Source organism: Sciurus vulgaris (genome assembly GCF_902686455.1).
Source record: "Sciurus vulgaris genome assembly, chromosome: 2".
NCBI classification, from domain to species: Eukaryota; Metazoa; Chordata; class Mammalia; order Rodentia; family Sciuridae; genus Sciurus; species Sciurus vulgaris.
In genome coordinates, this window is record NC_136462.1 from 120,855,981 (window position 1) to 120,881,707 (window position 25,727).

At 38.4% G+C, this 25,727-nt stretch overlaps 1 protein-coding gene across 1 annotated transcript in view; it reads right to left on the bottom strand.

The window, feature by feature from the left end:
• The window catches only part of EDC3 (enhancer of mRNA decapping 3), a 48,175-nt gene extending 36,073 nt beyond the window's left edge, over nt 1–12,102 (bottom strand). Inside the window, 3 exon segments of the mRNA XM_079127331.1 lie at nt 1,064–1,383; nt 2,160–2,341; nt 11,961–12,102. Coding sequence (XP_078983457.1) covers nt 1,064–1,383; nt 2,160–2,323 — 484 coding nt within the window. The 5' untranslated portion in view covers nt 2,324–2,341; nt 11,961–12,102.
• Between the last annotated feature and the right edge of the window lie 13,625 nt (nt 12,103–25,727).

Below are 25,727 nucleotides of genomic sequence, written 5' to 3' on the forward strand. Positions count from 1 at the left end.
CCAAGAAGCAACAAAGGCAACAAGAAGCATCTGGAACTTTCTATAATAAACTTCCAGCCCAGGGAGATAGCTCAGTCGATAGAGTGCTTGTGCTGCAAGCACAAGTCCCTGAGTTCGATCCCCAGCACCACAAAAAAAAATTTAAAAAAAATAAATAAATAAACTTCCTACGTGTGGATTCCAGACAGACCTAGTTCACTTTAAATTGTCTTTTAGAAGGGAATGCCAAGGCAAGGTTCTAGCTTGTAATTTTCTATGAATTAGTTAATACTCCTTTAAAATTCCTAATATATCTTGCCCCTATCTCTGGATACAGAACTAATAAGTAAAAATTATATTCTGTCATCTAGAAATAATCTTTTAAAAGAATATTAATATTCATTTAAGGACCTAACAGATGCAAGTGAATCTGTTATGATTCACTGTTATGTTACTCTAGTGAATACGTTAAAAAGCCTAACAGTTTCCAGTGAATTCTCATTCTAAAATCAACAAATGGCATTCAATAATTCATTATTACCAAACAAAATTGGGAAGCAACATGCACCAGTGCATGCTCTCTTTGATGTTCTAGAAAGAACAGTAAATACAACAAACTTAAAATGGTCAGTATATCAGAAAATGAAAGATTAGAGAGGCCCACACCAGTTTCCACCTCTCCTTTAACTGAGGATTGGAGTCAAACAACAAAAAGAAAAAGTCACTCAAGAATTCCCTAGAATAGCCCACATGCAGGTTCAATTCAGATATCACAACACCATCGGATGTCATATTTAAAACAACATTCACAATCTAAATGAACTCTAAGCAGATCCCTGACTTTTCCTGAAGGAAGGAAAGTGATAAGAGTGGCAGGAAGCTTGAGTGCATCTGAAACAGCTCACTTCCTTGCCTTTGACATCTTGAGGGACGCAGAATGCGAGAACCATGTATGTATCTGAGAAGCTCTGTCACAACCTTTTTATTAGAGTAATGAAGGACCTGTTTAAAAAGCAGTAGTGGATAAGAGCTTACAGCTTTGAAACATTAAGCTGAAAAGAAACAGCAACATGACCCTACTTACAGGAGTTGTGCCTCCGACGGAAACTTTTGGACTGACTCAGGGATTCCATGTGCCTATCCACATAGCTCTTTGAGCACTGCTGCTGCTGGGGAGAAATGGTAACTTCTTGGTTCTTCATATCTGTCCTCTTAGGGATGTTCTGAGGAGCACTGCTGGAATGGACTGGCTTCTTGACCAACTTGCCTGTGCCATTCTGATTGATACCCACTTGGCACCCAACACCAGAGGGACCTAATTCTGTCTGATGAAGGTCTCCAAAATGTTGGTTATCTCCAGGACCTGGTATTTCCAGAATCTTTAATTCTGTTATATCACCTGCCCTGAAATACATAAAAAAGTCCAAGTTTTAAAATCATAATAGTGATAACAAAAACGAAAATGGGATCAACAACAAATATCTACCCCCTTTACAAGTCTGCATTTTGCTAAGGAGGCAAGCATTAAGAATGGGTATACCCACAGAAAAAAGGTTATATATGGGTATGTGTAAGGAAAGAATTAGGGAACTATTCAGAAAATCAAGGAAGGAAGCTCTTGCCTGACAGCCTTCACCTTTTTTGGGGGGTACATAAGAATGGGAGGCTGTTAAAAGTGGTGAAAAGAGGTACATGAATACACAATGAACCTGAGACCTGTTGGCAAATACAAAGAAAGGACTCTCCTGAAACTAAGGACTTTAGCTACTGGCGATAGTATGCTTCTGGGGATAACTTATAATACAAAATCTACAAAGAGAAATATTTATGCAGGAGAAAACTAATAAGGACATTCAACATGAGAAAGCATAAATACAAAATTGAGAAAGTAATCTGAAACCATAAAAGAAAAAAGAAGGTCATGCTGAATAATATAAAGATCTGAGCTTGACAGAGATTTGACAGAGATAAGAAACAAGATTCACAAACCCTGAATCATTAGCTGAAAGCTAATTACAACACAAAGCCTCTGCTGAGAACAGCAGCTAAATTCTAAGACATACAACTGCAAAATCTCACACTTGACAAGACTCTACTCAAAAGCAGTCCCACCCAAAAGAACACTAGCAATCAGACATAGGTTCAAGCACCATGGATTTGGAAGAAGACAGGATCTTCACCTGAAGGTGACTTCTGGCACAAGACACTTCACTCCATTGTGGAAAGGCCGGGTGAGAGAAATGGTCTGGCTGATCTGATCCACTGCTGACACTCTTCCTTGATAGACACCCAAGCTATCTCCACAATTGATGGACACAATACTGCCCAGCCAATCCGTAGCCATGGTTTAGATGTGAGACCACTGTGAAGAGAAGGAACCATTCAGTACACCCAGACATTTTCAATTAAATTCAGCAATTATTAAAACAGGCTCCATACCAAGTACTGGTTGATAATAGATATTCTATCACATCCTTAACTGAGGAAATAAAGCATAAAAAAATTTTTTTTAAAGTTTTTCCAGGAATATGCATATTAATAAAAAGTATTACTTCATGTATACAAAGATCTTAGAATTGCTTTAAAGTGCATACATTAAATACTGACCAGACATCAAATCATACAAATTACATTTGTTTATACTGTTTTATATACTTATATATTACTCAGTTATATTTTAATAAATCGTCCATCAAAATGCTGTCAAAGAGAATATGTTGCCTGGAAATAATGCTAATTATAAATTCTGAACTCCAGAAAAACCCAAGTGAAGGCACCACAGAACACCACACCTAACAACTACAGAATATACATTTTTTTTTCTTTTTTTTGGTACCAGGAATTGAACTCAGAGTGCTTAACCACTGAGTAACATCCTCAGAGCCCCAGTCCTTTTTACTTTTTATTTTGAGAAAGGGTCTTGCTAAGTTGCTGATGCTGGCTTTGAACTTAGGATCCTCCTGCCTTAGACTCCCGAGTTACCAGGAATATAGGAACGTCCCACTGTGCCTGGTAGAATATACATTGTCCACATGGAATGTTCATCAACATATGGTGGGCCTTCAACAACTATCAATAAATTTCAAAAGAATGAAACCCCAGAGTATATTCTGTCCACACAGAATTAAATTTGAAATTCATAACAATATTTAGAATATGCCCAAATATTTAGAAATTAGGTAAGACGTTTCTAAATAAACTATAGGTCAAGGAAGAAATCAAAAGGAAAATTAGAAAATAGTTTGAAATCAACAATAACAAAAACACAACATGCCAACATTTGTGAAATGTGCTTAAAAGGGGAATTTATAGTTTTAAATGTTTCTTTTAGAAAAGAAAGATTTTTGAGCTAGGTGCAGTGGCACACACCTGTAATCCCAGAGACTCAGGAGGCTGAAGCAGAAGGATCACATATTAGAGGCCAGTCTCAGCAATTTAGCAAAACTTGTTTCAAAACAAAAAATAAAAAAGGACTGGGAATGTAGCTTGGTGATAAAGCACCTCTGTATTCAATCCCTCATACAAAAAAAAAAAAAAAGAAAAGATTTTGAATGTTTTCACTATAAATTACAATGTTTGAGAAGATAAATGTTTATCCTGATTGAAATATTATATGATTTATATATGTATCAAAACATTACATGGTACTCAATAAGTGTGTGTGGTACTGGGAATTCAACCCAGGGTCTCATGCATGCAAGGCAAATGCTCTACCACAAAGCTATCGTCCAACCCTTTTCAAATTTTATTTTGGGGCAGGGTCTCGCTAAGTTGCTGGCCTTGAACTTGTGAACCTTCTGCTTCAGCCTCCCTAGAAGCTAGGATTAAAGTTAGACACCACCACACCTGGCGATATGTATAATTTTTATGTTTTTATATATCAGTTTAAAAGTTTTAATTAAATTTAAAAAAAGAAAGATGTAAAGTCAATGATATAAGCTTCCATCTTAAGAAGTTTGGGGAAAAAAATTGCACACCAACCAAAATTAATAGAAAGGAAATAAAGAAGACTCAATGAAATAAGAAACAATATTAGCTCTTTGAAAGTTACTAATAAAATCTTTAGTCAAGAAAAAAGATAATATGGCCAATATCAGGAATGAACAAAGGCACATCACAGAAATTTAAAAAGATACCAGTAATTTAACAACTTAGATAAAATGGGAAAATTATCTGAAAGACATTAAGTTATCAAAACTGACACAGAATTAGAAGACTTGGATAGCTCTGTGTCTATTTTAGAAACTGAATTTGCCAAGAAAATATGACAAGCCATAGACTGAAAGAAAGCATTTGTAAAGGAAACATTTGATAAAGAACTGTTATCTAAAATATACCAAGAACTCTTAAAAACAACAAGAAAACAAACAACCCAATTAAAAAATGAACAAAAGGGTTGGGGCTGTAGCTCAGTGGCAGAGCGCTTGCCCAGCATGTGTGAGGCACTAGGTTTGATTCTTAGCATCACATAAAAATAAATAAAGGCATGCTGTCCACATACAACTACAATTTTTTTTTTTTAAATGGGCAAAAGTCAGCCATAGTACCACACAATTATAATCCCAGTGACTTGGGAGGCTGAGACAGGAGGACTGCAAGTTCAGGACCAGCCTCAGCAATTGAACGAGGCCCTAAGCAACTTAGACTCTGTCTCAAAATAGAACATAAAAAAGACCTGGAGATGTGGCTCAGTGGTTAAATACCCCTGGGTTCAATCTCTGGTACCCGCCTCTCAAAAAAAGGCAAAAAGAGGGCTGAGGTTATGGCTCAGTGGCACTTGTCTAGCATGTGTGAGGCACTGGGTTCAATCCGCAGCACCACATATAAATAAATCAATAAAATAATGGTCTATCAACATCTAAAAATATATTCAAAAAAAAAAAAAAGGCAAAAGAACTTGCCACCTCATTAAAGATACACAACAGGCAAACAAGCACATGAAAAGACACTCCATATTACAGAAATGAATTTAAAAAAAAAAATCAGTCACTACTATACACCTATTGGAATGGCCAAAATCCAAAACACTGACATTCTAAATGCTACCAAGGATATGGAGAAACAGGAACCTTAATTCACTGCTAGTGAGCATGCAAAATAGTAAAGTCACCTGAAAAAGTTTGACAGTTTCTTACAAAACAAAATGTATTGGCTAAGCATATAGTGGAGGAGGCTTGGTAGGAGAAGTAGAAGATATATGCGAGCTCTGTACTTTCTGTTCAATTTTGCTCCAAACCTAAAACTGCTTACACGAAGAAAACTGTAAGCCTAGATGGCATTACAGGTTAATTTTATCAAACATTTAAGGAAGAAATACTGCCAATTTCACACAAACTTTTAAAAAAGGTACATGGTGACATGTACTACTGTCCCAGCTACTTGGAAGGCTGAGACAAAAATCACTTGAGCCCAGGAGTTTAAGACCAGCTTGGGCAACACAGTGAGACTCCATTTCAAAAATAAAAACAGCAAAAAAACTTCCATAAAATATAGGAGAATGAAATATTTCCCAGCTTGTTGAAGGTCAATATAACCCTGATGTGAAAGGCTCCCCACAAAAGCATTACAAAAAGAAAAAAAAAAAAAAAAAAAACATACCCCACACAAATACAGACAAGACATCCTCAACAAAATATTAACAAATCAAATTCAGTAATAATCATGAACCATTAAATACCATATTATTTAGATATTTATTCCTAAAATGCAAGGTTGGCTTGATATTTAAATCAATTTTATATCATTTAATAAAATGAGAAAAACATCAATAAACACAGAAAAATTATTCTGATACCAAAACCAAAGAGTACAAAACTGAAAAACCTACAAAATAATATCCCTCATGAACAGACACAAAATTCCTCATCAAAATACCAGATGATGAAATTCAACAATAAAAAGAATTATACAGGGTTAGGGATATAGCTCTCTTGGTAGAGTGCTTGCCTTGCATGCACAAGGCAAGCAATCCCCAGTACCACAAAAAAAAAAAAAAAAAAAAAATCATACACCAAGATCAGGTGGAAGTTAGTCCACAAGTGCAATGTTGGCTCAATATTAGAAAACTAATGAATGGAATCTTAACAGGCTAAAGAAGAAGAGTCATGTGGTCATAATTGATGCAGAAAAGTCATGACAAAATTCAGCACAAAAAAAAAAATGGAAGAGGAAACCCCCTCAATTTAATAAATTATCTAAAAACTCCTACACTTAATACTGGATGCTTTTCCTCTAAGAGGGTTCAGATGTTCACTCTCACTACTTTTATTCAACACAGCACAGGAAGATCTTGCAATAAGTCAATTTTATTTCAATAAACACATGGACACTAAAATTAAAAACATAATAGTATTTACAACTGCTCAAAAAATGAAATACTAGAAGCAAATCTAGCAGAACATGTATAGGATTTGCATGCTGAAAACTACACATGGACAAAAAAAAATCAAAAGCATTAAATAAATTGACAGATGTACCACATTCATGGATTGAAAGATTCAACATATATCCATTTTCCCCAAATTGTTAGACAGGATTGACACAATTTCTATCAAAATTCTAGCACAATTTGTTGTAGATAAAGACAAGATTATTCTAAAATGTATATGGAAAGTAAAGGAACAAAAATAAACCAATTTGGACAAAAAGGTAGAAACAGTCAGTGTACCTGATTCTAAGACTTGGTTACTTATAACTAGTAACCATGATTATGTGGCACTTGAAGGGGAAAAGACATAACCAAATAAAAAACCCAGAAATAGATTCACATGAATATGCTCAACTAAGTTTTGACAAATACAGAAATAATCAAACACAGCAACAGAGCTTTTCTAGTACTGAAACAAATGGACACCCATCAGTACAAAGAAAAGGAAATCTCAACCTAAGTCTCATATTTTATACAAAAATTTACTCAAGTCAGGCCCAGTGGTGCATGCCAGTAATCCCAGTGGCTCGGGAGTTCAGAGCCAGCCTCAGCAATGGTGAGGCACTAAGCAACTCAGTGAGACCCTGTCTCTAAATAAAATACAAAAAAGAGCTAGGGATGTGGCTCAGTGGTTGTGTGCTCCTGAGTTCAATCCTCGGTAACAAAACAAAAAAAATTTTTTTTTACTCAAAATGGATCAGGAACTTAAATGTAAAACACCAAAGTCCAGAACTATTAGAAAACAATGTAAGAGATACCTTCAGGATCCAAGGAGTAAAGAGTTCCTCAGACTTGATACCAAAAGCTCAGTTCACAAAACAAAAAATTGACCAACTGTACTTACTGAAAATTAAAAACGTTTGTTCTGGCAAAGGCTTGTTATAAAGGATAAAAAGACAGGCTGAGAGAAAATGTTTGCAAACCATGTACCTGACAAAAACAAAAGTACTAGTATCTAGAATACACCCAGGATTTTCAAAATCAATCCAACTGGAAAAAGAACAAAAGATATTTCACCAGCAAGGATATACAGATGGCAAATAAGCACATGAAAGGATGTTCAACATCATTAATTAGGAAAATGCAATTAAAACCACAATGAGGGCTGGGGTTGTGCCTCAGTGGTAGAGTGCCTGCCTGGCACATGTGAGGCACTGGGTTCGATCCTCAGCATCAACTAAAAATAAATACAATAAAGGTATTGTGTCCATTTACAACTAAAAAATTTAAAAAACAATGAGATACGCACTATACACCTTTCAAAATGGCTAAAATAAAAAATAGTAATAACATTAAGTGCTACTAAGTTGTGGAAAAACTGAAAACTTATAAACTGCTTGTCTAGAAAACAACTGGGCTGGAAATCTAAGCATGCAACTACCATAACACTTGGCAGTCGTACTCCTGGTCATTTATCTAAGAGAAAGAAAAACAAGTTCACACAGTCAGTAGTAGAGTGCATGCCTAGCATGAAGAAGGCCTTGAGATCGCACCCAAAACCCTATGGGGTTGGGGGGAGAATCCTCGCTGGCCTTTTTGGAGAAATTGAAAAGCTGATTCTAAAATATATACGGAAATGCAAAATACTAATAGTCAAAACAATGTGAAAGAGAAACATGTTTTACACTATCATATTTCAAGATTTTCTAGAAGGTTAAAGAAATCAAAACACACCCTTTTCCCTATTCTCCAGACACAATGGCCTTCCTAATACTCCTCAAACACATCAGGCCTGTTCCTCCAGAACTCTGCACCAGGTAGTGTTTCCAGAACACTCTTTTGCCAGCTCTATGAATGGCTAGTTCCACCTTGTCTTTCATTTACCTGCTAAATGTTAGCACCCCAAAGAAATTTTCCCTGGCTACCCAGTCTAACATTCATCATCACTCTTCAAACTTCACCTTCTGTTACGACTTTGAAATGAAATCACAAAAAAAAAAAAAAAAAAAAAAAAGAAATGAAATCACCATCTAAATTTCCTTGTTTGTTTATACTGTATTGTCACCCTACAAGAATAGGGCCAAGAATATCTATCTTCTTTAGCCAAGAAGATAGCCTGAAATGGAAGAGGAATACAATAAATAAATATTTACCACTTGGATTTGATTTCTGAGTTTAAAATACTAAAATATTAAAAATAAATATTCAATGAATGAATTAGATATAATAAATGTGAGAGAAGTTAATCACTCAAAAGCTAATTTTAGACATATACTTTCAAAAATGTGGGGTCTAAAAGAAGGAAAAAGGGGTGGAGGAAGGAATATAAAGGAGCAATTAAAAAAAAAAACTCATATGGTAAAAAGAATATGTCTTGTCAGAAACACAGACCATGAAAGCCAGCTCTAAGATAAATCAAACTCATTGCTGTCTAGTGATCTAACTAAGCAAGTATCAAAAAACTATGTTAACAAAACAGAAAATTAAAAAAATGAACCAGTAGGCTCATCCGTATTTTTTAACATATATAAATTTTCAAACTTACACAAATGCAGAAATTATAGCATAATGAACCTCACATACCCATCATAGGGGTGCAGCAATTATCAATACATATGAGTTTAAGAAATCAGGTGAATTTCTAATGCTGTATTATAACTGCCACAATGATGATGATGTTTAAAAAAAAGGCACAAAATACAAACACTTGAGGCTATTTTCCCTTCCTGATCAGACTTTGCCTATTTAATGTCAAAAAAGCACAAACTTCCTTCCCTATTACTTATACTCCATCCAATGGTTATTTTAGGTAGATGCAGAATAAAAAGCTGTGATACGAATTTTAAAAACACCAGAAATTATTTGGATAGGAAAAAGTTTTTATTTTTCCATTCAATATATATCTTTAGTATCCTGATGTTCTACATTCAGGTTTATACTATGCTAATAACAAAATTTTAAAGAGAAAAATAATTTTTCTTCTTTTTGGGTACAGGGGATTGAACCCAGGACACTTTATCACTCAGCTACATTCCCAGTCCTTTAAGGCCTTACTAAATTGCTGAGGCCTTTAAACTTATGATCCTTCTGCCTCAGACTCCCAAGTTGTTGAGATTACAGGCATGCACCACCATGCCCAATCTAAATCAAATTTTTAAAGCTCTGAAAATGTGGATGCAGTTTTTCTATTTAGTTCTGAAACTTTATAAAAAAATAACTACTAAATGTGTAACAAACTGCCCTTTCCTTTTGTGGAAAAGTTCCTCTGTAAAACACATTAATGCTTTATTCCAAATTCATCAAATAGGGGGCTGGGGAGATAGCTCAGTCAGTAGAGTGCTTGCCTTGCAAGCAACAAGGCCCTGGGTTCGATCCCCAGAACCGCAAAAAAAAAAAAAAAAAAATCATCAAATAGGTTTATTCTATAAAGAAAATTCCTAACAGAAGGGAGACCAGTAGGTTTAGAGGAAGGGAATCAGGGAGGGAGAAGAGGAGGGCACTGGGAGGAACTAAGGAAAGAAACTGAGCAAAGTATATCATATACATGTATGAACATGCCACAATGAAACCCACTATTCTGTATAATTATTATGCACTAATTAAAGAAAATTCCTTTTTCTACACAAAATACTAAATTAAATAAGAGTGCCACCACTGGGTTCAACAGATGAAGACACTAAGAAGAGTGCTTCATCCATTACAGGGTGAAAACCCCTATGTCAAGAGTCACAGCTGAAGCAGGAAATAAAGGAGCTATAAAGGGACTACTATCTTTGATGCCTTTTGTTTTCTTTATGTCAAATTATGACATATATAGCAGTCTACATGTTTTAAGCATACAGCTTTATGAATTTTTTACACATTAATTCACCCATGTAACCACCACCCAAATACCCCTGAAGGCTCTATTGTACCCTACTAAAGGTAGCCATTATTCTGACATAATGAAAACCCATTTAGTCTATTTTTGAACTCCATATAAATGGAATCATAGTGACTCTCTTTAAAGTAGTTGGCTTCCTTTGCTCAGTAGTACACCTGTAAAATTCATCCCTATTGTTGCACATATCAAAAGTTAATTCTTTTTTGCCTGTGCTGTATCCTGTAAGCATGCACTGACATATTTATCCATTCTACTGTTGGTAGACAGTAGGATTATTTTCAATTCCAAGTTATTAATATAGATAATTCACATTCATATATACATATTTTCATAGCTGGCAAATGTACACATTTCTGCTGTGCATATTACACAGGAAATCAGAGTAGATACTGTATTTTGCTTTATTAGAAACTGCCAGTTTTATTATTTTTTTTTAATGAAATGGAGGATGTCAGATGGCATCATTTGTAGAAAGGGTAAGTAAACTTTCTATTAGTATGTGTGCACACCAGCAGGACTGACAAGGTAAAACATTTACCACAGGCCAAAAAAGTTTGAGACACTTGTCTACAGACCAAACCCCACAAGGAAGTTCCACCAAAATATTCCTGGCAATTAAAAACTCATACTCCTTGCAACCATTTTCACTTCATACAGAGATAACAAGTTCCTCAAAGTGGCCCACACCTGTCATCCTGATTAACTGGGAGGCCAGAGGAAGACTACACGTTCCTGGGCAGCCTTGGCAATTTATCGAGACCCTATCTCAAAACAAAAAACCTAGAAACTAACGAGAAAGAATTTTGTACCAAGTACAACTAACGTATCATTCATTTGAAAAGAAGAGGCAAAATAAATCTCCTTCCTTCACAACTTAAAAAAAAAAAAAAAAAGCATGAGAATCCATCTGAGGTTTCCAGCTGAAATACAAAACTGCTCACTTATATTGTCGGAATTAAGACCCATAGGTGACAGACAGCGGAGTTAAACAGTTTAATCTGTGGCTAAGGAATAAAAAACACTCGAGTTCCCGGAGTTCCTCACCTGTACCCACAGGAGGGGATTAAGACCACTCCAAATTCTGTAACTGGGAGATTGAGTATCACTTGGTCAAGGCAACAAGGGCTATTCCTCCCGCACACCAAAACAACTGAACCACTAAACAAGTCAATCATGGATAAAAAGAATCGACGTCACACAAAGGGTACTGGTAAGAAGAACGGCAGACTTACAAAGGGCAAGAATGAATCGAGGGGAAGTCGGCGGGTTCAGAAGCTGTACCCTGTCAGGTATCAATTTCTCAGTCCCTCTCTCCTACAGCATCCCGTTCACCTCTGTGCTCAAGCTATCAATCATGTATGAGGCGCTCGCGCTCTCCCCTACCACTCGTCCCACTGTCCGAAGGAAACAGAGGCACGAAGCAATGAGCGAACGAGTGAGCGGCTGCAGCCACGAACAAGGAGGACCAAGAGACCAGGCCTCTAGTGCTTCACACAGTCTCCACACTATTCGGAATCCCTCTGTCCTCGGCCTCCCACCTCAAACCAAAATTCTGGGACCACCCCTAGTATGTGGCGAACTCGGAAGGGTCGCCTCTCCCCCCGAGCTCGCGCCCGCCTCTTTCAAGGTTTACAAGGCCTGGAACCCTAGAGTCTAAAAGCAAACCGGATGGCAACTCCGAAAGCCCCCTCCCACAGGCACCCACAACCGGCCGCCTCCCCTCGCTCCCACCTCCGCGCCGTCTGGCCTGGGCCTCCTCCACACACCACACCAAGCCGACCCCGTAGCGCGAAAAGACCCACAGAGGGGGCTTCTCCACCCCACCCCCACAACCACAGTCGCTGTGCCGGAAGCGCCCCCGCGTCTCCACGCCGCCGTCGTGAGGTCACTTCCGGTGCGACTCCTAGGAAACTGGAGGGCAAGCAATTAAGGGGCGGGGCTCCCGGGAAATTTGAGATGTTGGGGCAGCACGGAGAGGGCAGTCCCCGCGACAGTTCAGAAATGTGCAAGAGATCTCGTTTTACGCGTGCCACCTACTTACATTCCGTGGGATCTGGGCTGGAATCGGGGTTCAGCACCCCCACTTCCTGGTGCAGGTTTCCGGGGGGCCATCCCCCTTGCAAATCTTCACGACAAGCTTCTGCTTCCCATCCTGTTCGTCCCTCCCCACCCTCCCTGGCCAGCGCCCATCGCCCATCGCCCAGATAGAGTAGACGAGTTTTAGGTTTCCGTATTCACGTGGTACCCTCTCCTTGCTAAGTTGCAGCTATGGTTTGAAATGAATAGGCCACCCGTCGCCCCAACGGATTAAAGGAAACTAATGCCGACCGTGGTTGATTTTCAAAGTTTATTAGCTGTAGCCCATTTAGGGGTTATAATAAGTTAGTCGGTGCTTAACTCCCCCCGCCTCGGCGTTCCGTACATGGGATGATGCCTTCTCCTCCCGTTGGAATTGTAGGGTTTAAGTAACCTTGACTTTGAAAAAAGGCATGCCTTTAGGACCAAGACCTAGCATAATGAGGCCTTGCGGAGTTTAAAATTTATAAGGCCATACCTGAAGACTTTTACATGGGCAGGCATCTTAGAATAGGGTAGTATTGTAGTTCCAGACATGGCTCTGCTACAAAATCAGGAACTTTAAAATTTTCTAGGGCTCAGGAGACTGAGGCAGGAAAATCGCAAGTTAAAAGCCAGCCTCAGCAACTTAGCAAGACCCTGTCTCAAAATAAAAATGGACTGGGGGTGTGACATGCTCAGTGGTTGAACGTTCCTGGGCTCAATCCCTGGTACCACACAAAAGAAATTCTAGGGAACTACTTCAACCCCCTTCCCCTTCCTCCTCCCCAACACCCAACATTACCAGAAATTCCCTAGGTCTGGAAGGGCCTTGACTGGCTGACTGTCTCTACCCACCCCCACCACTCCCAAACTTTAATTTTTAGAGCACTTTTAGTTTCAGGGCAGAATGGAGCAGAAAGTACAGAGAATTCCTTTGTATGTTCTCTACACACAAACACAATTCCCCATGGACATCCTGTGCCACGGGTGATATGTTTGTTAACAATTGATGAATCTACATTGATAGATCATTGTCACCCAGAGTCCATAGTTTACATTAAGGCTCACAATTGGTATTATACATTCTATGGATTTTGACAAATGTACGGTGTATAAGCAAAAATAACCAACACAGTTTCGCCACCATTATGGAAGCACAAATAACTGGGATGGAAGCAGACCTCAAACAGATCAGCAAGTTTTCCTCTATTCTGCAGCAGTGGAGTTCATCAATCAGGCACTGAAGGGGCCCATTTTCGGGGTGGAAAAATGGCGGTCGGTTACAGAAGGAATCTGTTTTATAGTTCACAATGAGGGTGAATTGGAAACTGAGGCAGAACATGTTGGTTTGGACAGTCAGGAAAGAAGATGTAAAAAGCCCAGAACTCATAATCACTGGTCACTGGGAGATGCTCAGAACTCCGTGTTCACTGCTTACCTTCTTCCTCTGGGACCCATTGTTTCCCAGAGCTTCACTATTTACTTTTCTCCTTCCAGGACTCATCATGGAGGAAAAGGGTAGAACTCCAGGTCCCAGCGTTTCAGTATCTGAGTCCTTGTAATGAGACAAGGAAATAATAGGAATTGCTATAGTTGTGAGTTATGAAGTAATAATAAACCGTATTTGGTTTTGCCTGGACTTGTAAAACTAAAATCATAAAAGGTGCCTGGTGACAAACTTACTGTGTAGCAGGATGACACTCCTGAACAATGCTGATATGAACCTTTATCTATGATTTGAGTGGTGGCTCCTAGTATAGTCGTGTTCTGGTCTTTATCAATGAAGACCAGAGCATGACTGGGCTGAAAATCACCACTTAAACCCCTGGACTTTTGGAGCAAACTGTAAGCAGCACCTTGACCAGAGGACTCCACGTCGCTCTGTCTCTTGACTGCCCCGGCTGCTGTCCACACTATCGCTGATTGCTGATTGACCGTTGTCACTGAGGCTAGATGACTGACCACCTCTCCTGTGATGACAACTGCGATCAACCTCCAGCTTATCGGATACCCGAGGACATCCAAAGACATCCGAGGAGCTGAGAGAGACTACAGCTGAGAAGAATCCCCTCGGTCTTGTTGACTGGCTTCTTGGTTAAGAGACGTTGCATTGAGTAAGTCCATGGGGATTGGACTTTAGGGAGTGTATTCATGACTTGCTATCATTAGGAATGTTGAGTGTGCATTGCATGAATGAAATCCACTGTGGGAACCAAACTTGATTCCTGTCTTACTCACTGCCCACGACAGTTCTCCTTTCAAGACCCACTGTGGTTGGGAAGGGATGGATGTTTGCTTTTGGTGGAGATGCTGGGGATGAACTCCAGAAGGAATGAAAGTTTGCTTTTATAGTTGGGGCCCATTGTTACAGGGAATGGATTTACTGGGAGACGTTTACTATTTGACTAATTTCCTTCCCTCCTCCCAAGACACACCATCTTTCCATTTTTCCCCAGGGCTGTCTTGTAAGAATAATATTTTCCGTAAACCTTCATAGTGATATTTATCCACCATTGTATTGTCATACAGAATATTTTCATGGCCTTAATAATCCTCTGGGCTCCATCTAGGCATCCCTCCCTCCTTGACCCCTAACAACCACTGATCCTTTTACTGTCTCCGTAGTTTTGCCTTTTCCAGAATGTCATTTAGTTGGAATTAAACAGTATATAGGCTTTTCAGATTGGCCTCTTTCACTTAGTAATATGTATTTAATGTTCCTCCATGTCTTTTCATGTCTTGACTTATTTTTAGTGCCAAATTGATAATCTGTTAACTGGATGCACAACAATTTATCCACTCTCCTACTATAGGGCATCTTGGTTGTTTCCAAGTTTGGGCAATTATGGATAAAGCTGCTATAAACATCCACATGCAAAATTTGGAGTTCACATAAGTTTTCAGTTCCTTTGTGTGACTACCAAGGAGTGTGACTGCTAATTCATATGTTTTGGTTTCTAAGAAGCTGCCAAACTCTTTAAGAGTGAATATACCATTTGGCAGTCCCACCAGCTGTGAACAAAGATTTCTCTTGATTCAAATCCTTATCAGCATTTGGTAGTATCAGTGTTTTGGTTTTTGGCCATTCTAATCGATAAATTTGCAATTTCCTAATTACATGTTTCTAAATAGCTTTTCACATACTTGCATGCCATGTGTATATCTTTTTTGGTAAATCTGATCAGGTCTTTTGCCAATTTTTTAATTGGGTTATTTTCTTGTTGAGTTTTAAGAGCTCTTGTGTATTTTCAATACTAGCCCTTTATTTGATGTGTCTTTTGCAAATATTTTCTCCCAGTTTGTGGCTTGTCTTATTCTCCTCACGTTGTCTTTCACAAAATGATGATTTTTATTTTAATGAAGTCAGCCTATCATAATGTGGTGTTGTACCTAAAAAAATCATTGTCGCCCCAAGGTCAGTTAGTTTTTTTTCCCCTATGTTATCCTGTAGGAGTTTTGCCATCTTGTATTTTACATTTAGGTCTATAATACATTCTGAGTTAATTTTTGTGAAAGGTGGTGTTTGTCCAGATGATTGTTTTTTTTTTTTTTTGTTTTGTTTTTGTTTTGTTTTTGGTATGTGTGTTCTAGCAGCATTTGTTGAAAAAAAAATCTTTGCTCCATTATATTGCCTTCCTCTTTTGTCAAAGTCCAGTTAATTATTTATGTGGGCCTATTTCTGTGCTGTCTAATCTGTTGCACTGATCTATTTGTTCTTTCACTAATACCATACTATCTTAATTACTATCTATGTAACCCTTGAAGTTGGGTAGTATCATTTCTCTAATTTAAATTTTCTCCTTCAACATTAAGTTGGTTCTTCTGGGTCTTCTGTCTCTCCATATACATTTTAGAATTAGTTTATTGATACCCACAAAATAATGTGCTGGGATTTTGATTGGAATTGGCGTTGAATCTATAGATCAGATTAAAGACAACCGACATTTTGACAATATTGAGTCTTTCTATCCAGGAAAATGAAATATCTTTCATCATATTTATTCTCTCTCTCTCTCTCTTTTTTTTTTTTTTTTTTTTTTTTGCGGTGCTGGGGATCAAACCCAGGGCCTTGTGCATGCAAGGCAAGCACTCTAACAACTGAGCTATCTCCCCAGCCCATATTTATTCTTCTTTGATATCTTTGATCAGAGTTTTGTGGTTTTTCTCATACAGTTTTTTACACATTTTGTTAGATTTGTACCTAAATAGTTTATTTTGGGAGTCCTAAGGTCAATTTAATGCTTTAATTTGTTGGGGGCTGTGCCGGAATGGCGCCTGGCTGCCAGCCAGTGGTTGTTTTGATCACATCGGCAGTGAGGAGGTTGATTAATATAAGCACACCCAGGTGATTTATCATTGGCCGTATTCAGTTAAGTCCATGCACACAATGCGTGCACAGGTGTTCCTGAGTGCTCCTGCTCGGGCCTGCTCGTTTTAACCTTTGCTGTGATAGGGCAGCTGGCTCCTCGCCTGATTTCAACTGGCGTGGCCCCACCCTCCGCCTCCTGGAGGGAATATAAGCAGGCAGTAGGTAGAAGGAAGAAAAAAGAAGCAGCTAGCAGAGAGAAGAAGCAGCTAGCAGAGATAAGAAGCAGCTAGCAGAGAGAAGCAGCAGCTAGCAGAAAGAAGAAGCAGCTAGCTTCTTCTAGAAAAGAAGCAGCTAGAAGAAGCAGCTAGCAGAGAGGAGAAGCAGCTCAGATCGCAGTACGCCGGACGCACCACTAAGAAGCACCTCAGATATAATAGATAGCACCTAGTTCACAGGATGCGGGACCTACCTCTAAGAAGAAGCAGCGGAACTCTAAGAAGAAATAGATCTCTGATAAGCAAAGTTTCTCTTCCTCTATAAGCAAAATCTCTCTTCCTGATAAGTGTAGAAGCCTGTCTTTCTCTAAAAACTTCCTCTAAAAGCAAAGTCTCTCTTCCTCTAACCTCTTTTCCTCTATAAGCTAGAGAATAAGCAAGCAAGCAAGGAAGCAGTACAGGAATAGAAGTAGTTTATTTCCAGTCCACCTCCAATAACCGCGCAATTGTTGCTGCAGGCGGTAACAAATATCCACGGGATTATTAATTATTAATGTTGCCCGCGGCAACATTAATTTCAAATTTTATTTGTTCATCGGTGGCATATAGGAAAGCAAATGAATTGTGTATATTAACCTTGTATCCTACAGTCTTACTGTGCTGGCTTTCTGTTTCTGTGACAAAAGTACCTGACAAGAACAACTTAGAGGAAGAAAAGTTTATTTTGGCTCACAGTTTCAGATGCTTCCATCCATGGTTGACTGACTGCATTGCTCTGGGCCAGAGGTAAGGCAGAACACCATGGCAGAAGGGCATGGCAAAGGAAAGCTGCTCAACTTGCAGCAGCCAGAAAGCAGAGAGAGGGAACAAGGATCAAGGGACAAACTATAAACCCCAGAAGCCTCACTGCCACCTCCCCACTGTGATCTACTTCCTCCAGTCATACCCTGCCTGCTGTAGTTACCACCCAGTACAATAGGCCTTTCAAATTCTTAATCAAATTAATTAACTCACTGATTAAGTTACAGCTCTCATGATATGATCATTTTGCCTCTGAACATTCTTGCATTGTCTCACACATGAGCTTTCAGGGGATACCTCATAACCAAACCATAATACTATAATCACTTATTAATTCCAGAAGACTTCTTTCAGATTGTCTATATAGATGAGCATGTTATCTGTAAACAAAGACAATTTGATTCCTCCCTTTTAATATGTATACTTTCATTTCCTTTTCATGTCCTATTGCATTAGCGAGGATTTCTAGAATGATGTTGAAAAATGATAAGGAGAACATTCTTGCCTTATTCCTGATCGAACCACCAGTTTTAACAGTTACCTTCAGCAATAAGCTCAATTTAAAATAAAATACCAAAATAGAAACAAAAGAAAAGAAACAGAAGGCCAGATTCCAGGGCTAGATCTTCCACATCAAATCTGTGTGACAGTTGACTGGTCATGTGAGTGCTCTAGGCCTTAACTCATTGATCTGTAAAATGGCAATATAATGCTTGGTACAGCCTGTGAGGAGAAACAGGTAAGGAATGGGTTGATATGAAAGGGACTTGGAGGCTGCTCCACATTAAGCCAGCATGAGGGACAACCTGAATGCCCAATACTGGTTGTACATGTAACCTCTTAGCCCAAAGGCTTGTCTTTGCTTGTTTGCAAGTGGACACCATGATTTCTCCAACAAGATAGAACTAGGGCTGAGCCAGTGGCCAGATTAAAGGACAGAGAAAGTTCTAATGATGTTAACTCACTCATTACCTTACCTTTTATAACCACCACACAGAAGCCAGATTTGCTTCAATAGTTAGAGGTTTTAGAAAAGAACATACCCCAACCTTTCTCAATTACCCATTTCTAGAACTAAAGCCTCTTTCACTGTCAGCAAATGTTATTTAAAACCTTCAAATCCTAAATCAAAACTAAAACCTCTTTCTGTTTCTCTGTTCACAGTGACAATGGAGCTAGCCAACTCACCAAATAATAATCTTCTGACTATCTTGGGTTTGAATGATGTCCCTCCTCACAGATGTTAGATTTAGAAGAAACCCTGAAGGTCTTGTTCAATGCTTTTATTTTTATCTCTATTTGTTATATATTTTCAAACAACTCTCTACCCTCTTCATTTATGGATGAATGAACCAAGATCCATCCATTTTGACCTTCCCAAGAAGCAGATGATTAAGTGGGACCAGATGAGTAAGAGATTTATTGGGGGAAATGCTCATGAAGGATAAGAGAAACAGGAGTATTCAGGTTGGGATGGAGGCCTGAGCCTGTGAAAGGAAAGCAGGAAGGAAGGAGGGTTGGGGGTGGAAGATTTCAAACTTCAGTGCAGTGCTAAGAAAAGTTTGGCCAGGATAAAAGGAGTCCTCAAGCCAATTGACCATTGGGAGAGTCCCAGTCCTGCAGAAAAAGTTCAGCACCAAGGACCCCTGCTATGCTCAGTCATTGACCTGAAGCAGCCCAGGGGAGGAGTGGCCTAGGACAGAGGGCAGTGTTGCCATTGGTGTCATCAGCTAGTTATGTTCCCCACAATGGTTCTTTTAGAGGAAAAAAATGTGGAATATATCTATGGCCCCTACACTCAGATTGTAGGAGTGATTAGTTCAAGGACCCATAGCTAGTTAATGGCCAGGTTATTAGAGTGGGCCCTCTGACGTCCAGTTCTGCCCTTCCCAAGGTCTCAGGACATGCCACCGTAAGTTCTTCATTTTAACCATCCCAGGAAGGGTTGTAAAAGAGTGGGTCAAGATTCCCATTCCGTACACACTGTCATCCATCCTCAGCATCTGCCTCTTAGGGACGACCTCCTTGAGGCTTGATTTTATACATTCACAATTCTGAACTATGAAGGAAGAAAGGAAATAATAATTATTATGCACCTACTATAAACTAGGCATGATTCTAGAGACTTCAGATGCTCAGAGAAAGTGAAATGATAGTAAATTAAAGCTGAGTGTGGTGGCACACACCTGTAATTCCAGCACTGGGGAGGTTGAAACAGGAAGATTGCAATTTCAAGACCAGTCTCAGCAATTTAGCAAGGCCCTAAGCAACTTAGCAAGACCTTGTCTCAAAATAAAAAATAAAAAGGGCTAGGACTTAGCTCAGTGGTAAAGCACCTCCTGGTTCAATCCCCAGTACCACAAAAGAAAAGTGAATTTAAGAATCTTAAGTCACTTCCTGGAAGCCATACAGTTAATGGAAGAGCTAAGACTTGAATTGTTGATAAATAAGACCAACAGAAAGACAAACGTGAGTGTGTTTAACTTTCCCGGCAAGGGAACCCTGTGTTCTTTTCCAGTAGTTCTTGAGCAGGTATGAAAGACTTTATACTGGATAAATATGGAAGATATTTTGATGGGCTCCTTGACCAAACCTGAGCAACTTCATCATTCTACACAGGTGGTTTATTATCACTTTTTAGACCCTGATGATTTTTTAGTTTACATTTTTATAACTTATTTTTCATTGCGGTAAAAAACACATAACATAAAATTAACCAATAGTGACATTTAGTTTAGTCACAGTGTTGTGCAATCATCAACACTGTCTAGTTCCAAAATATTTCATGGCCCCAAAAGGAAACCCCATACCCAGTAAGCAATCACTCTTCATTCCTCCCTCTTTACCAGCCACTGTCAATCACTAATCTGCCTTTTGTTCCTATGGATTTACTGACTCCAGATGTTTCATAAAAATGCAATGCAGTTGTACAATTTGTGACCTTTGTGTCTGGCTTCCTTCACCCAATATAATATTTTCAAGGTTTATAAGTGTTGTCGCATGTATCAGTATTTCATTCCTTTTCATGGCTGAATAACAATCCAGTGTATGGATATACCACATTCGTTTATCCATTTAGCAGGTGATGAACATTTGGGTTATTTCAACTTTTTTGGCTATTGGGAATAATACAGTTATAAACATTCCTATATGAATCTTTGTTTGAACACTGCTTTCAATTCTTTCAAATTGACCTAGAAGTGAAATTTTTGGGTCATGTGGCAATTCTTTTTAGCAACCACCGAACCATTTTCTGCAGTGGCCACACTTTTATATTTCTATGAATAACATGAGAGTTCCAATTTCCCTACATCCTCATCAACACATTTTTTTCTTTAAAAAAATGATAATCATTCTAGTGAATGTAGTGATATCTCATTGTGATTTGCATTTCCTATATGAATAATGATTTTTGAGCATCTTTATATATTTTGGGGGTGGTACCAGGGATTGAACTCAGGGGCACTCGACCACTGAGCCACATTCCCAGCCCTATTTTGTATTTTATTTAGAGACTGAGTTGCTTAGCACCTCTCTGAGTGAGGCTGGCCTTGAACTCTTGATCCTCCTGCCTCAGCCTCCCCAGCCACTGGATTACAGGCGTGGGCCACCTCCCCTGGCTTACATATTCTTGTTGATCATTTGTATATCCTTTTTTTTTCAATAATGGGGATTGAACTCAGAGCCTCACACATGCTCTGCCACATCCTAGTCCTTTTATTGTTATTTTGAGACAGGGTCTCAATAAGTTGCCCAGGCTGGACTTCAACTTGTACTTCTCCTGCCTCAGCCTCCCAAATAGTTGGGCTTACCTTATGTACCACCTTAACCAGCTCATTTGTGTATCTTCTTTGGAGAAATGCCTATTCAAGACCTTTACTAATTTTTTTTGTGGTTGTTGTTGAGTTGTAAACGTTCTTTATATTTCTAGATTCTAGTCCATTATCAGTCTTTTTCTTGGTCTACATGTTGTCCTTCCACTCCTTCAGTAATGTCCTTTTTAAATACATATATATATTTAATAATATTTATATATATTATTAATGATATATAAATATAAATATATATTTATACTATATCATTAATAATATTTATATATATTATTTATAATATATAAATATAAATATATTTAATAATATTTATATATTTTTTTTAGTTGTAGATGGACACAATACCTTTATTTTATTTATTTTTATGTGGTGCTGAGGATCAAACCCAGTGCCTCACATGTGCTAGGTAAGGATGTACCACTAAGCTACAACCCTAGCCCCCAGTAATGTCCTTTGATATACAAAAGTTTTAAATTTTCATGAATTCTAATTTATATAGTTTTTTCTACTGTTGCTGTGCTTTTTTGGTATTATATCTAAGACACCATTGCCAAAGATTCACCTCCATGTTTTTTATAAGAGTTTCATGGCTTTGGCCCTTATATTTAGGTCTTTGATCCATTTTCAGTTAATTTTTGCATATAATATGAAGTAAGAATCCAACTTCCTTGGACTTTACATCCTTTACATGTGGATACCAAGCACTATTTGTTGAATAGATTATTATTTACTTATTTATTTTGGAGAATAAGTGGTCTTGTACCTGTTGTTAAACATCCATTGACTAGTAGCCAGGTACAGTGGGCCACACCTGTAATCCCAGCTATTCAAGAGGATGAGGCAGGAGGATCCCAAGTTCAAGGCCAGCCTCACCCAACTTAGTGAGACCCTCTTTCAAAATAAAAAAATAAAAAGAGATGGGGATGTAGCTCAGTGGTAGAGTACCCCTGGTTCAATCCCCAGTACTGAAAACATATCAATTGACCATAGATAGATGTATGGATTTATTTCTGAAAACTCAATTATATTCCAATGACCTATATGTCTGTCCTATGTCAGTACTACACTGTTTTGATTACTGTGGCTGGTCATAAGTATTGAAATCAGGAAATGTGATTCCTTCAATTTTTTTCCTCTTATTCCCTGTCATGATTTTAAACAGAAAGTTTTTTAGGGTCTTTTAATTTAAAAACTAATATCTTTAAGTACTGTCTTTGATGTTGATATGATTTCAATTAAAATAATTTCTAATATTAGGTGTTGGATACTCATCTGAATTAGCACCCTGTTTGTCCTTTTCCCAATCTTCCTTTTTTATAAGAAGAGACCACAAAATTCAAATTCATATCTCCAGATTTTCACAACTCTATTTATTACTAATCTGTGCCCACTTGATGATCAGTTGTTGAAATTGAGTTGATATTATAATTGATCCACGTCCTTTCTCTGGAGTGTCATTCCATGATTCCTTTTTTGAAACAGTGGCTTCACAGTAGCTTTTGAGATTCTGACAGTTAAGTAACACATGACTCTAATGTAAAGATAAATATTCAAACTATAGGTAGGGTTTGAAAACACTTCTAAACCATAATACAAAATTTCCCAAGATGTAGTCATGAGACTTGATTCAAAAAGGATAGTTTTGAAGCCAAGTAGCTTGTTTTGTAAAGAACTTTCTACTTGATTAATGTTTAAAAATTAAAAAAAAAAAAACTAAGGATTGAACCCAGGTGTACTCTACCACTGAGCTACATACCAGCACTATTTATTTATTTATTTATTTATTTACACACACACACCCACACACACACACACATATATATATATATATTTTTAGTTGTAGATGGACATAGTACCTTTATTTTATTGATTTATTTTTATGTGGTGCTGAGGATGAAACCCACACATGCAAGGCAAGTGCTCTACCACTGAGCTGCATCCCCAGTCCCTATTTTTTATTTTGAGACAGAGTCTCACTAAGTTGCTGAGTTTGGCCTCAGCCTCCTGAGTTGCTGAGATCACAGGCATGTACGACTGCGTCTGGCTAAGAACAGTAGCATATATCCAAATATACAAGAGAAGGAGTTTGCCAAAGGACGGACAACACCTCATGCAGTCAACAAGTATCCTAACCCATCTAATTCTATAATATAATGCCCTGGTGGTAAATGACCCAAGGCTCTTTTGTTGGGCATCAGCAAGAACTTCTAAAGGAAGAAAAAGAGCTTATAAACAATGTTCAAAGGCTTTCATTTTGGTGTAATTTTCAAACTGTTAATGAGATAAGGAGACCAACTGACAAACAAAGATGAATTTATTAAACTTACTAAGCAACAAAATACCTGCATTCATTTGGAAGTCCAGTCTATCCCAAATCCAAATGAACATGTTATTTCCTTCCCTTGTTTTGACCAATCAGACATATACAACCATGCAACACCTAACAATGTTTTAGTCAATGACAGACCACATAAATAATGGTGGTCCCAGAAGATTATCATAGAGCTGAAAAGTTGCTATCACCTAAAGACATCATATCTGTCCACCAGTCCTAGAGCAAAGTATTAGTCACATGTCTGTGGTGATGCTGTGTAAACATCCCTACTGTATGTAATACAGCCACCGCTTGGGACAGCTTCAAAGGGACTTACAATTATTTTGTTGGTCAGCTTTCCATTGCTATGACAAAATACCTGAGCAAATCAATTCATCATGTGGAAAGATTTATTTGGGCTCACAGTTTCAGAATTTTCAATCCACGTTTGCTTAGCCCCATGGCATGCATATAGAGGAGATCTGTTTACGTCATGGCAGCAGGAAAACAGAGGGAGGAAAGGGTCCAGCTCCCAATGTTCCCTTGAAGGACATGCCCCCAGTTACCTAACTTTCTTTTAATAGACCCCATCTCTTAAAGGTCTCACCACTTCCCAATAGCACCACAGACTGGAGACCAAGTCTTTGGGGAACATTTATGTATAGTACATAATACTTGATGATGATAATAAACTTCTTTGTTCAGAGTTTATGCATCTACTATACTATACTTTCTATTGTTATTATTTTTGGTACCAGGTATTGAACCCAGGGGCACTTAACCAATGAGCAACATCCCCAGCCCCTTTTTGTATTCTACTTAGAGACAGAGTCTCACTGAGTTGCTTAGGGCCTCACTAATTTGCTGAGGTTGACTTTGAACTTGGGATCCTCCTGCCTCAGCTTTCCAAGCCACTGGGAATACAGGTATGTACCACCCTGTGTGGCTCTGTTGTTATTTTATAGTGTACTCCTTCTACTTACTAAAAAGAAAAAAAAAAAAAGGTTTACTGCACAGCAGTATACTGTGTTATGCCAGCACCAACCTCAGATGTTTTGGGTTTACAGAGTTGCATCAGGCGGTCGTGTCAAATGATTGAACTGTGCCATCTGAGTTTGGGTAGGCACACTGTGATGTTTACACAAAGAAGAAATTGACTAATAATGTTTCTCAGAATGTATCTCCATTGCTAAGTGTTGTATAGCTATATATACATATTATTTATGTTACACTGAGTATCCACAGAAGAATCCGGTCAACTCAAACAGGGTGTGATAGTTATTTTGTATGTCAGCCTACTGGGACATGGGATGCACAGAAAACTGCTTAGTGGCTTCACACTATTTCTGGGTGTGTCTATGAGGGTGTTTCCCAAAGAGAATAGCATTTGATTCAGTGGACTGAGTGAAGTAGATAGCACTCCCCAATATGAGTGGGCACTATCTAATATCTTGAGTGCAACAAAAAGGAGGAGGAAGGTTGAACTATCTCTGCCTAACTACTTGAGCCTGGAGATTGATCCGTTGTCCTCAGCACTCTTGATTCTCAGGCCCTCAGACCCAGAATAGAATCTATAACATCAGCTCTCTTGCTCTCAGGTCTTTGAATTGCACCACTGACTTTCCTAGATCTCCAGTTTGCAGATGACAAATTATGGGACATCTAGGCCTCCATAGTTGCAGAGGGTGGGGACAAAAGGAAAGAGAGAGAGAAAGCCCTGACTAATAATGACAAAGAAAAGATTCTGATTCTCTTAGACCAAATATGAGCAACTTCAATACTCTATAAGATGGGTATATTCTGGACTACAAGTCCCTGGTGCGATTTTCAAAAATTGAGATTTAATACATATACCATAATATTCACTCTTGCCATTGTGGTTTTGATTATATTAAGCTACGCCATCATTGCTAATTCCAGAGCATGTTATCACTTCACTCCCCATGACTCCCTTCCCAAGCTCATACGCTT